This window comes from Atractosteus spatula, chromosome 12 (genome assembly GCF_055471065.1).
Source record: "Atractosteus spatula isolate fAtrSpa1 chromosome 12, fAtrSpa1.hap1, whole genome shotgun sequence".
Taxonomy (NCBI): domain Eukaryota; kingdom Metazoa; phylum Chordata; class Actinopteri; order Semionotiformes; family Lepisosteidae; genus Atractosteus; species Atractosteus spatula.
In genome coordinates, this window is record NC_142717.1 from 15,948,300 (window position 1) to 15,962,780 (window position 14,481).

The 14,481-nt window shown below is 40.2% G+C and overlaps 1 protein-coding gene across 1 annotated transcript in view; it reads left to right on the forward strand.

Annotated features, from left to right (window-relative positions):
- Positions 1-14,481, forward strand: part of chn2 (chimerin 2) — a 146,642-nt gene that overhangs the window by 70,826 nt on the left and 61,335 nt on the right. The window contains exon 3 of the mRNA XM_088929789.1: positions 13,999-14,135. Coding sequence (XP_088785915.1) covers positions 13,999-14,135 — 137 coding nt within the window. The remainder of the gene's footprint in view (positions 1-13,998; positions 14,136-14,481) is intronic.

Genomic DNA, 14,481 nt, shown 5'->3' on the forward strand with positions numbered 1-14,481 from the left:
GTGGCAATGGAACACCCTAGAATCTGAAGAGCTAGGCAATAATAGCTCTAATAAAACCCTTTTTTAACTTAACTATTTTTTGCATCACAGGCAACAAGACCTGCTAACAACAACAATAATAATACAAACAAATGTGGTGCAAATGTGGTGCAAGAAGATTGATATCTCAAGGTAGTTTTTAAGTTTAATAAAATAAAAATCAGACTTCACTCCCCAATGTCTTTGTGGCACAGGAAGGGCACATTCTGATTACAAATGGTACAATATGACAGAAATTAGAGCATTTACAAGATAATGTACAGCTATAAAAAAGGTTAATAATCAACAATCAATTGTCTGCATCGTGCTTGTCTTGGAAGACAGGACCTGGTCTTACATAAGAAGGTTTGGCATTCCTACACTTACAGTAATACTGATATAAATAAGTGTTGGGATTTGATTGAATTCGTATTTTTAAAAATCTGTGAATCTTCAGTACAACTGCAACAGTATGGTGACCAAGATATTTTATGGGAAGACACATGACGCTTCAGTACCAATTGCCTCGGTTCACAAAGAGCAAAAGGTAAGCAAATACTTAAGGCTTCATTATATGATTATAGTATATACTGTATTATAGAGTATTATTGCTGTACTGATTTATACATTATATTTTTAATATTTCTTCAAGCCTGTTCTTCGGGAAAATACTCGAAGCCATCTTCCAGGATCATCGGGACAATAAGAAAGAAAGCAGAACGATGGATAAAAAGAACACTTTTTTTAAACTCTGTTCTAAAGGAACAGTATAATAGGACATTCTTTCCTACATGTCTTCTTTTATTTGTCATAGGCTGTGGGTGTCAGCTCTCAACCACTGGGCAGGGTGCCAGTGTATATGAACTGGATTTGTGTGGAGATTTTCCGGGTGATGCAAAATCTGTATGACTCATTGTCGGGAAGGATTGGAAGGTTGGAGACACTGTCAGAGATGCAGGAGCCAGAAACATTTTGTTCCAGCATCCACCTGCCATTCCCACTGTATCTGAACAGACCAACAGCTTTTGAAGAGTGCCTGGCCCCACTGTGCAGGTTGCTGTACCCCGCTGAATATGTCTCCACACAGTCCTCTGCCCCCATGTGCACAGCACATGCCATCTCTTTGCGCAGGACAGGCCATCTCCTGCCTCTCTGCTCACCACCGCCCAGGAATTGGAAGGTGTTGTCTCCATCATCTCTCTCCCTTCAAGAAGCACTATCAGCAGCAAACTTTAAGGATGCCAAGGCCACATACAATTCTCCCAGATATTCAACTTTTACCCATCAATCAAAAGAAGGAGGAGAAATTGTATGTGGAATGCATTGGCATAGATGGGAAAGCAAGCCAACCATTATGCTGCTCTTCTTCGGAATTTGGTGACTTTTGCATTGTTGTGGGAAATACTTCATCCAAGGAGCAGGACACAGTCTTTGTGGATTCAGTTGTTTTATTGAGCTCAATAATGACATCAACGCACGTTGGGTCTGCCCCACAGGACAGACAAACTGCAAGGGTTTCCCAGCTCTTATATACAGTATGATCTCAGGAAGTTGTTTTGTTTCACAGCTTCATGTGTATTCGTCTTGCCCTTTGATATGTAGCATTAGTTGACCGGTTGGTCCTGTCTCAAGTCCTGTCCTTTGATGTGTAGCTGTCCTTTGTAATGTAGCATGAGATGACCGGTTGGTCCTGTCTCAAGTCCTGTCCTTTGATGTGTAGCTGTAATTGTTGGAGCTGCTTAAGATATGTTAAGACAGCCGACACATTACACAATGTGCTTGAATTAAATTGTTGTGTTGAATACAGATAAATTATATATATATTTTCCATCAATAATATATATAAGTATGTTTTATGTTCTACTTCAGCATGAACGAGTTGCTCAGAACAAAGAGGCACTCATTTCCTAAATGAAAAGAGGAAAGAGAAAGGGAGATACAAGAGCAGGGGTTGATAAAAAAGACCTAAAAAATAACGAGATTTTTAACTCTACTGCAATCTAACCAAGAAAAGGGTGAGGGGTCTGATTTATTACCACATCAGTTAGCCCACCAGTTAGCTCTAGCCAAGACGTATCGTTAGCCTTAGACCAACCGCTAATATGTTCATCAGCGACTAATACTGTGGCATCTGATGAGCAAAAAGAGCTGGGAGATAAGACCAGAGATGAAGTATCAACTACAACGAGGCTTCTATCCACCATTTCCAGTTGATAGGCTATAGCTTGATGTAGACCTGGATATGCTGTTTTGGTGAAGTTCATGGTTTTACTCAATATGCATTTAGCTATTGGTTCCGCTGATTGTTTATCTCACAAGTCCATGTTGGGTGTGCCTACCCCTTCGGTTTTCATGCTTGTTATGACCTGTGTAATTTGGCCATGTCAGTCGAGAGGGAGCTGGATCAGTGTCATGCTGATTTTACGGATTTGGAAAAGGGCCAAAAAGTAGACCCGTAGCCCCAGGGCCCACAACGTTAAATCGCCTCTGGTGGTGAGTTGGCTGTGGCAGGAAGGTCTGTTATCAGTGTGTAACATTTGCCAGTCAATACCAAAATTTTTGCATGCATGTGTACATGTACAGTATATGTTGTATTTTAATGCAACAATTTATTAAGTGTAGCAGTAAACCACGAGGTGATTCTTTTATGGCTATTAGACAATCAATTGATCAGCGACGCACACATACAGATTCAATACACGAGATACATTTATTAATACATAAATTGTGCATATAAAACATATAACAGTCTGCCTGGATACAGATGGCAGATCTTACTGTGAGGGTTATCAAAATGCAAGGTATATAATCACGAAGAGATACATAACACAAAGAGATACAAAACAAAAAATATACTTCAGTATACCATTTGGCTATACTATATCGTTAATCAGTCTCATTAATACAACTTCTATATTAGATACTCAAAGTAAATACATTACTCATATGAATTAAATTGATATCAACTTGTGTTGAGGTAACAATTGAAATCTCAATTGGCTATGTAGAATATCAGGTTACTTTTCCAGATATGGATTTGTACTTCCCGGGGCACGGATACAAAGGACCAGCTGGCAGTCTCTGTTGCGGCAACATCCAATCAGTCCTCTGACTCGGTGTCAACCAGTCCTGGTGCTGTTCCAAGTTAGAGAAATTAGGAGAGATTTCTACTGTCAGCAACGCGCTAGACGGTGTCTCTCTCAGGGACCTACTAGTATTCTGGTTGACTAGTAAAAAGTCTCTTTGCAGAGAGGGTGACCGTGGGTCTGAACAAGTCACTCTTTAGGGTGGAAGAAACTTGCTTCTGGTGTAGCGCTTCTGCTGAATAAAAACTTATTCAGATTGTCGACAAGAGTCCAAATGTATACTTTGGTGATCAAGCGAAGCATCCATGTTGGCTTTTGCTAGCAATTTGAATTCTTACATACGGGCATTCCCTGGGCCGACACTTGCTGAAACAAGGTTCCAGGTCCAGGTCTCTAAAGGTGTGCAAAAATGGCTGTAGAAGCAAAGTGTATTTTAAACCAGAACCAAGACGGGTGATGATTGTTTGAGAGTTTGGCAGGCATTTGAGACCCACATGGTGTTACCACGCCCTGTAGGTTCCTGATTGGTTGATCAAGGTGAGAGATGAGTAACAATGACCTCTGACATCTAGGACTGCAATCTAGACTTTCCCAGGAATTTCATGGACAGATAGGCGCCAGGAATGGCCATTGATTATGATAGCCAGGCATGGCAGGGCGCATCCTCATTTGGGAGCTGCTCCTTGTCGGAGAGAAAACACTTTATATCAAAAACTACATGAATAGCCTCCCTGTGGCTGCATTTAGGAAAGCACAGCAACACTTAATTCTTTCTTCTTAATAAGCATTGCCACTACATATCTGCTGCACTGAAATACTGGCTCTTCCACCACTGTCGGAGAATTTGATACTTGTGATGAGTATATTTCTGGTCGGCTTCTGTCAGGATTAAATCATTAACACTATCTGGCACAGACCAGAAATTTTAATAATATAAAAGCTGGCCTTTTTTTTCGTAAGCCAGTTATGCAAAGGAATATAAAGGCAGGAGTGGGATATAAAAATGAAAAACTGCACACTCTGTGAATTGCTAAGAAACAAATACCAGAATGGAATTATGACTATTTAAATTATAAGAATTTTCACAAATCTTATCGATAACTATGCAAGCCAAAGACTTGTAGAAACTTCTTCATTTGTATAAAGATTTTTATTCTTAATTGTTGGCAAACATAAAATTATACAAGATTATACAAGATAGAAAATAGAGCCTGAATCTTAAAGGAACCACACAGGAAAGCGCAGAACCACGTATTAACTAAAGGTTAACAAATTAAGCAATCAACTCCAGTCTTGACGAGTCTCCTCTAGCGATGGATTGAAATTGGTACTGGATAGAACTTCTGTGTTTCAGGTTACAAGTCTTGTCCAGCACTGTCAGTTTCTTGTCATTTTATTGGTGTTCTTTTAAATTTCATAAAATACTTTTATCATAGTTTCATTTATTTTGCATTATGTCACCACTTTTATTCATAACCCAGTCACTTAACAGAGGGGTTGTTCTGATTAGTTTGTTTTTAAAACACCAACTTGAGCACCTGTAAAAGGGATGTACCAAAGCTTTTACAGAGATTTAACAACAGATCAAAGTGTAAAAATCTTTGACATCTTTCTAATGTTCTTGCTAAAAATTGATGTCTGGGTTTTTAGATGGCTTGTGATCTACTTGTAAGAACAAGGTAAGACTAAAGGAAAGGAATTGACTTGTCTGTTTCCACTGAATAGATCTTTTATTAATGATCTTAATGAAAAGAGGAATGAAAAGAGGAATGCAAAGCTGCTAAAAATAATAACAGCCAGGCGAAGGTTCAGGGGAAGTATCTGCGGTTAACTTTCTATTTAAACCTCAAGCTCTCTATTTATGTCTAGACTTTTGAGTTCCTAGAGTCTCAAGTTCAATCCTCTTTGTTCATTCACTTTTGCCACCTGGCAATGTTCCAACTTTTGCTTTGCAGCCACTGCCGGAGTCACTCTGCTTCCAGCAGTACTCTCAAAAAGCTCCTAAATTTCTTTTTGTCAAATCCATCCCTACTCTTCCACAATGCAATCATGTGGGCCTTTTCTTCTTCTTTGTGAACCAGCAGAACCAGTCCTGCCTTCTTAATACCTTGTCTCAATAAATCACTTGCATTTCTCTACTCTCTCACTCACACTATAGCTAATCTCAACTGTCTGGATAAAAGTGAAGGTGCCTCTCTTTGACCCTGCCTCCAACTCCAGTGCCTTCTCTCTTCACCACTCCTTCTGCTGCACTTGACTTCACTCCAGGAGCAGCCCTAGCTTTTGGGGGCTCCAGGCAAGATCTTGGAAAGGGGCCCCTCCAGTGTATTTGTGCATACACTTGTAATGACAAGGCATATTATTTCACTTAGAATTAAGTGTTATTAAAGATTTCTTACAATCTTTATGTGGCTTGACCAAGTAGCCTGGTGCTGTCTGTGGATGGCACAAGAATGTGGCTAAAGAGGCGCATCTGTTAAGAGACATCATAAAGCTGTATCAAGCTGATTTATAGCACAAGATGGACTCCAGCAAGTCTCCAGGCAGGATTATCCCTAGAACCACAATACTAAGATCACTGTCCATCCCCAAAGGAAAATCCACAAATTGTGGATCTGTAGGGTGGGCACCAGCACCATACCTTGATGGGATCCCAGCCAGCCACCAACCTGTGATGTTGCTCCATATAAACTGTATCCTAATACATCTTTGACGATTAATCACTGGCTCTCTCAATCTCTCCATCTAAACTGGCAAACTTTTACAATAATGTGACAGTAAACAGTCCAAGTCAGGTCAAAAGAGTGAGTCAGTAAAGTATAGAATTCTGTCCAAGATATTCTTCCTGAAAAATCTAGTGTTTGCGAACCCACTGTTATTTTCACCTGATTAATGAAATTAGAATGTCGGACCCTTTCTTTTTATTTGAATATTGAAGCATATTCTAAACAAAAGTATAGCATAGAATGAACGAAGCTACCCTTTTGTCTACCTTGTGGCCCCCAAGAAGACAAACTGTGTACAGACTATTTTAAAGACTAAAGTCATCAAGACTCAAGACCTTTGGCAGAGCTGCCTGATCCCAAACACAGCTAGTTTTGGAAACCCAGCCCAGCTCCTTTTTACCAGTGCAAGGTATCATCAAGGACATTTTGACAATGGATCTTTGAGTATTAAATGTATTGTTCACATTATAATTCTTGAGAACTGAAACATTATCTTAAATGCATGTGTGTGTTTAGTTCATTATAGTAAATCCATATTTGCTTGTGTCTGAGAATATAAATGTGATGTGACTGATAGACCTGTAAAATGACTGTAGTTGATGTGTATTTAATTGTGATTTTTTTAACTCTATTCTTTGTAATCCCTGTTGTTTGTTATGCATGTTTTGGTTATATCAATAAATTGTATGTTTAGAATTAATGTGTGAGACTCTAAATCATTATATTTGATTGGTTCATAAAAGTCATCAAGAATATACTGTTACAATTTCAGATTGTTACATCAAATTAAAACCCCACTCTCCTACCCAGAGCTTAATTTACTTTTTAGAACATTTAGGTAAATTGTTACAGTTTTAGGTGACTTAGAAGTCTCTCTTAGATTTTAGGTACAGTTTGTGACACTGGGAAGAGTAAATACTTCTAACTTCAAAGGAGACAGGATGTTTGCTGAGGTCTGGGGGATCCCTTGAGCAGGTACAGATGCAGCCATTCAAAACAAGCGGGCGATATCGCATTATTTTGCGGTGCGCATTACGCAGTCTACCGCGAGTTACCGTAAATTCTCGTATAGTACCGCAAAGAAAATAATAGTCAATGAGAAGCCCATGTATATTCCAGTATTGTTCCAAAAAACATTATAAATAAGTAAAATGGTTAAAATGAATATGATGGGGTATGGGTATACATTTTTTTAGGAAAGGCTTAAATTCAGTTCAATTAAAAAAAAAACTCCAAAATTAATTCAAGGCTTCAACAAGTTACAATACAGAAATAGTTATGACGTGCCGCAGTTTGAATGAAGCTTCCTATGTACTGTTTAATCTTCAATACTTAAACGGGCACAGTAAAGACATTTAAATCTTTCTACGACCGACCAACGCACCAAGAGTGCCCCTGTCGGTCAACCAATCACGTACCGCAGTATTTTGCATTGTGACGCGCGAGGCCATAGCCAATTACCTCCGGTACATGTCTGTGCCGCACACTTTGAATGGCTGCATCTGTACAATGGTAAAGTTTACTTACGTATACCTAGGGAAGTTGTGGATTAATGATTGGCCAGGAGCAGCACAGAAAAAGACAAGCAGGGAGAAGAGAGAGGAATCCAGAGGTGTTGGGACTTGAAGCTTGTGCCAGGCGAGGGCCCCTACTTCTTGATCATCAAAACTAAACCTGACTGGAGCGAAATATTTGAACCTTATTAGAGTATGCTGTTCTATGTTTTTAGGGAACTTGGGTTTCCTGGGTAAAAGATTGGTATTTAGTAAGAAGACAGCTCATCTCTTGTGTGGCCTCTGTAGGCATATTAAGAGTTAAGTGGTTAGTTGCAGTCTGGGGTTTTCTGGGTGACCAGAATGTTAGGCCTCTGAAATGCCTTGTCTGTAGATACTGTAGAAACAGGTTTATTCCATGCTGAAAAGGAAACACAACGTTTCGGCCATGGAGCCTTCTCACCTGAAGAAGGCTCCATGGCCGAAACATTGTTTTTCCTTTCTTGGCTTAAGATGGTTCACACCTGAAGAAGGTTCCACGGGTGAAACATTGTGTTTCCTTTCTTTTCTTTTCAGCATGGAATATACCCGTTACCTGTTCCTTTGCAGCCTATGCATGCTGATGCAGCTACCTACTCAAAATTCTAATGTAACTTTATGTGTTGTATGTTTTGTGTCTTGTGTAGTTTATTATGATCAATATTTATCATACAGCACACGACTGTAAGTTCATCCCGTACCGGCGCAGACCTCAAAATCTTCTCTTACTACCGCACCTAGAATGCACTCCACTTCCCCCTACATCCCCGAGACTGGCCAGATCAGCTCTACCCAATACCCGCTCCTTACTCAACAAGGCTCTTCTTTTATGTGACACTATCAAAGAAAAAAAAAATGGACCTTCTGTGCTTAACCGAAACCTAGCACAAACAAAACAATGGACTCCTGTTTAACCAATAAGTCCCTCCTGGGTATGGTTTGTTTAACCTTCTGCGTCTTTCAGGCAGAGGCCGGGGGGTGGGGGGGAAGTACTATGCTTCCTCCCTCTTCTTTTGAGTGCCTTGTTTTAAATGTTTCTATCCCCCAATCTACTATTATTGCCACAGTTTAGAGACCACCCAAACCCAGTGAAGCCTTCTTAGGTGAGTTTGCTGATTTTCTCTCATTTTTATGCCTTAAGTTTAAAAGGATCCTTATTCTTGGGGACTTTAATATACACATCGATTCAAGGTCTTCCAGTCTGGCTAAAGACTTCCTTTTTCTATTGGGATGTGGTCTAGGCCTCTCTGACCACTTAGCTATTCTTTTCAATCTGGAATTACCTGTTTCTAACACTCCCCCCCCCCCCATGCTCTGTAACTTTCCGCAACTGGCGATTAATTGATCACCCAAGGTTTGCAAATTCTGTTCAGTCCTCCTTATCTTGTTTCTCTTCCTCTGACCCTCTAGAGGACAAAATACAGTTACTTGACAGTGCTCTTTTATCTACCCTTGACACCTTTGCTCCTTTAAAAACTCGAACCATCTCTTTCTCTCGCCCTGCCCCCTGGTACAATGACCATCTGCGATCCATGAAGGCAGTCTCCCGCAAACTTGAGGTGGCGTCTTTCTGGCCTAAATGTACATTATCAGGCTTGGAGAGATTACTTGTCTGAATATAAGGTTACTATAGAGTCTGCTAGATCCACCTACTTCTGTCACATCATTGAAAATCACCAAAATAACCCCAGACATCTTTTCTCCACCATCAACAGACTGCCAAACTGCCCTACCACATTACCTGCCTCATTGCAGCTTTGCAACACATTCTTAGATTTCTTTAGTTCTAAGATCGACAACATCCGGCATCACATTCTCTCCACTACGCATATCATTTCCATACCTCCTCCCTCCTCATCCAATTTCTCTGGTTCCCTTCTCTCCAGCTTCTCTCTTCTTGACTCAGCATCCCTCAATAAACTAGTTACACGCATGAAACCCACCAGATCTATTTTAGATCCTATTCCCACCACTTTATTTCAGTCCTGTTTCTCTTCTCTCTGTCCCATTGTCCTCAATATTATACATGAATTCATGAGCACTGGCATTGTACCAATGGTCCTCAAAACTGCTGCCATTACGCCTGTGCCAAAAAATCCTAACATGGCTCTCGACAACCTTAACAATTTTCGCCCCATCTCCAACTTACCCTTTCTTGCAAAAATTCTAGAACGTGCTGTCACACTTCAGTTACATAACCACCTCATGACAAACAACCTTTTCGAACCCTTCCAATTTGGCTTCCGTCAACTTCACAGCACAGAAACTGCCCTGGTCAAAGTCACTAACGATCTTCTAATAGCTTCTGATTCTGGTTCTCTTTCTATACTCTTCCTTCTTGATCTCAGTGCTGCTTTTGACACTGTTAACCATAATATCTTACTTTCTCGTCTTGAGACTGTTTAGAGTTTCTGACACTGCTCTCAAATGGTTCAAATCTTACCCCACTGATCGCTGTCACTTTGTCTCTCTTAATGGGTATAGGTCTGAAATTGGTGTTGTTAAGTCTGGTGTTCCTCAGGGCTCAATACTGGGCCCCTTGCTCTGCAGCATTTACATGTTTCCACTTGGTTGGCTATTAAGATCACATGGCCTCAGCCTTCATTTTTACGCTGACGATACTCAAATATACATCCATACCAAACCTGACACTGATGTGGCTGTCTCTATTCTATCTAATTGCATCTCTGACATAAAAATTTGGGTGACTCAAAATTTCCTTCATCTTAACTGCGACAAGACTGAAGTCATGCTTATTGGCACCCCCCATCAACTTCATAAAGCCAGTCCTGTAACTGTATCTGTAGGTGGTTCTGTACTTGAGCTTCAGTCTAAATTGAAAAACCTTGGGGTTATATTCAATTCTGGCTTAACATTCGACCCACATGTGCAGCATATTGTCAAAACATCTTTTTTTTCACCTCAGAAATATCGCTAGACTTCACCCTATGCTATCACTAACTGTGGCTGAAAAGCTGATCAGCACATTTGTGTTCTCTCGAATTGATTACTGTAATGCTCTACTCGCTGGGGTATCTAAATCTACTTTGAACAAACCGCAGTATATCCAAAATTCAGCAGCCAGAATCCTGACCAGGTCTAGTGCAAATGATCACATTACTCCTATCCTGGAGTCCTTGCACTGGCTTCTGGTCAAATTCCATGTAGACTTTAAAATCCTCATGCTCACCTATAAGGCTCTGCATGGCTTGGCACTTCAGTACCTGTCTGAACTATTATCGCCCTACTCCCCACCTCGCAAACTTCGCTCTTCTAATTCTGGTCTCCTTACTGTCCCCCAAGCCCATCTACATTGTATGGGTGACAGGGCCTTCTCCTGTTATGCCCCCAAGCTCTGGAACTCTCTCCCCAGATATCAGAGAGTCACCTTCTCTAAACTCCTTCAAATCCAGACTCAAAACCCACTTCTTTAGAAAAGCCTTTACTTAACTGGTTCCATTCTTCACCCCTCTGCTTTTCTTAGTACCACCATCCACGGTCTCCTCTGTATATTGTAATTGTGTTTTATCTTGCGTATTATTTTTATTTATTATTGTTGTCATTCTGTAAAGTGCTTTGAGAAGCTACCTTTAAAGGTGCTATATAAAATAAAGTTTATTATTAGTTATTATTATTATTAAATATTTGCTTTAACCAAGTGTACCTGGATTATTACTCCTCTCAACAAAGCTGTTCCGGAGAATTAAGAATCCACATGGCTCTAGTTATACCAGCCACTCGGGTATATGGTTAGGAATCTCGTACAAGTTGGGGGTTATGAATAATTATTTAACTTATTGACTAAACTGCTCGGTCAGTTGCTGATTTTTACCAGTTTCATAACCCCCCATTTGTTACAATATTATATATATGAGCAAATATATATTGTATATATAAAAGTTTTAAACCAGTTTTGAAAAGCACATAATAAATAACTTGCTAACAATAATAAGAAGCCAACATTTTACGAAGAAAATATGTATTTTAACTTTGAAAGAAATAAATGGGAACAACAAAATGACGATAAACCAGATCTCTGTTACTTCAGAATAATAGCAAATTATAACTTACAAATTACTGCACTGAAACCTTTGTAAAAAGGAATTGTAGGAATAAATATGAAATTAAGTGAAAAAAACTCAAGTACATTCAATAGAAAGGGAGGTGAGATCAGTAAGGCTGCGCAGATAGGAAAGTCACATTAAAAAACATTCTATACAGTAAATCAATTTGTCTAGATTTTCTAGAGGCATTATTTGGTGTCACAGATGAGGAACAAGGGAGTGATGGTGAATAGCAGCTGGAATCTGGAAACCTGAAGCTACTGCCATGTTGAGAGTGAAGCAGGACTGGTCCTTGGCATAAGCGAACTAAGTGACCGACTAGAGTTCTGATGCCGCAAGCTGGAGCCCATCGATGTGCAACATTTTTTTTTTATTTGGCACATTCAAATGTCAGTCAAAAATTCTCTCTAGTGGCTCCTACTGTTGCTGCTGTGGATGTTTATAATACAAGTCCAGTCAAAACTTGAAAAATTATAAGCAAGTACATAATATCCCATGTTTGTTTCTGATAAGCCAAGAAAACATTTTGCTGTTCAATTAATTCAGGATTTTCTCAAGTTATCTGGATAGAATTAACCCGATAACTGAGTTCAGATTAATTGTATTTCACAAAAGAGCTCTGCTCTGTCCACCCTCTCTGGCATTTGGAATTAGGTCATTGTATGAATCCATATAATCCATATACAGTGGTGTGAAAAAGTGTTTGCCCCCTGATTTCTTATTTTTTTGCATGTTTGTCACACTGAAATGTTTCAGATCATCAAACAAATTGAAATATTAGACAAAGATAACACAAGTAAACACAAAATGCAGTTTTTTCAATGAAGGTTTTTATAATTAAGGGAAAGAAAAATCCAAACCTACATGGCCCTGTGTGAAAAAGTGATTGCCCCCTAAACCTAATAACTGGTTGGGCCACCCTTAGCAGCAACAACTGCAATCAAACGTTTGCGATAACTGGCAATGAGTCTTTTACAGCGCTGTGGAGGAATTTTGGCCCACTCATCTTTGCAGAATTGTTGTAATTGAGCCACATTGGAGGATTTTCGAGCCTTAACCGCTTTTTTAAGGTCATGCCACAACATCTCAATCGGATTCAGGTCAGGACTTTGACTAGGCCACTCCAAAGCCTTCATTTTGTTTTTCTTAAGCCATTCAGAGGTGGACTTGCTGGTGTGCTTTGGATCATTGTCCTGCTGCAGAACCCAAGTGCGCTTCAGCTTGAGGTCACGAACAGATGGCCGGACATTCTCCTTCAGGATTTTTTGGTAGACAGCAGAATTCATGGTTCCATTTACCACAGCAAGTCTTCCAGGTCCTGAAGCAGCAAAACAGCCCCAGACCATCACACTACCACCACCATATTTTACTGTTGGTATGATGTTCCTTTTCTGAAATGCTGTGTTACTTTTACGCCAGATGTAATGGGACACACACCTTCCAAAAAGTTCAACTTTTGTCACATCAGTCCACAGAGTATTTTCCCAAAAGTCTTGGGGATCATCAAGATGTTTTCTGGCAAAACTGAGACGAGCCTTTATGTTCTTTTTGCTCAGCAGTGGTTTTCGTCTTGGAACTCTGCCATGCAGGCCATTTTTGCCCAGTCTCTTTCTTATGGTGGAGTCATGAACACTGACCTTAACTGAGGCAAGTGAAGCCTGCAGTTCTTTGGATGTTGTTGTGGGGTTTTTTGTGACCTCTTGGATGAGTCGTCGCTGCGCTCTTGGGGTAATTTTGGTCGGCCGGCCACTCCTGGGAAGGTTCACCACTGTTCCATGTTTTCACCATTTGTGGATAATGGCTCTCACTGTGGTTCGCTGGAGTCCCAAAGCTTTAGAAATGGCTTTATAACCTTTTCCAGACTGATAAATCTCAATTACTCTGTTTCTCATTTGTTCCTGAATTTCTTTGGATCGCAGCATGATGTCTGGCTTTTGAGGATCTTTTGGTCTACTTCACTTTGTCAGGCAGGTCCTATTTAAGTGATTTCTTGATTGAGAACAGGTGTGGCAGTAATCAGGCCTGGGTGAGGCTAGAGAAATTGAACTCAGCTTTCCAAAGATGTGATAAACCACAGTTGATTTATGTTTTAACAGGGGGGGCAATCACTTTTTCACACAGGGCCATGTAGGTTTGGATTTTTTTTTCCCTTAATAATAAAAACCTTCATTTAAAAACTGCATTTTGTGTTTACTTGTGTTATCTTTGTCTAATATTTCAATTTGTTTGATGATCTGAAACATTTCAGTGTGACAAACATGCAAAAAAATAAGAAATCAGGAAGGGGGCAAACACTTTTTCACACCACTGTATGTATCAACCTCTCAGTTTCTATTGTGGTACTCTGTTTTGCCTTCGCAGCAAAAGCAGCTGCTATTCTCGCAGCAGAATTTCATATCACCATATCAATGACTGGTCCTCTTATGGTACCAACCTTTTCCACTGTATATTTAATGGACTCAGACCTCACACCTCCAGGGTCTCTGCTTTCATAGCTCTCTATTTCCCTTTGTCTAAGAGCTGCAGCTTCTGCCTCTACCTGCAATTTTTTGTAAATCTTCAATTTCTGCAGAGATTCTCACTTCAGGCTCGTCTGTCTGCAGCCTCCAGACGATTGGCAGCCTTCCTCCACTTATCGCAACTGCAAAGCTCAAGTTCCAAGTCATGCCAAGTCATTTAAACTTCATTATCTGCATCTACCCAAGGAAGGTCAGTAATTTTCCAGCAATTAAGTCATTCAATGCCACTGAAAGACATCTGCCACTTTTCATATACCCAACAATGTCCATTCGTTCAGATGCTTTGGCAACAGATTCAGTCTGTATGGTGCGACAGCCTCTGACCCTGCCAGTCAAAGAACCTTCACAGTCTTCTGCCCATTTGACTGGCCAACACTCCATGAAATTCAGACATTCACGCCTCCAAGAAACTTACAGCACTGTTTTCTGCATCCCAATTCCTATCCTGAAACTGTTACACCACTGTCACTTGCAGTGCAGTGCCAAGGGCACTCTGACAGGCTGCAATCCAAGTGCAGGGATTTGGACTTTTCTGT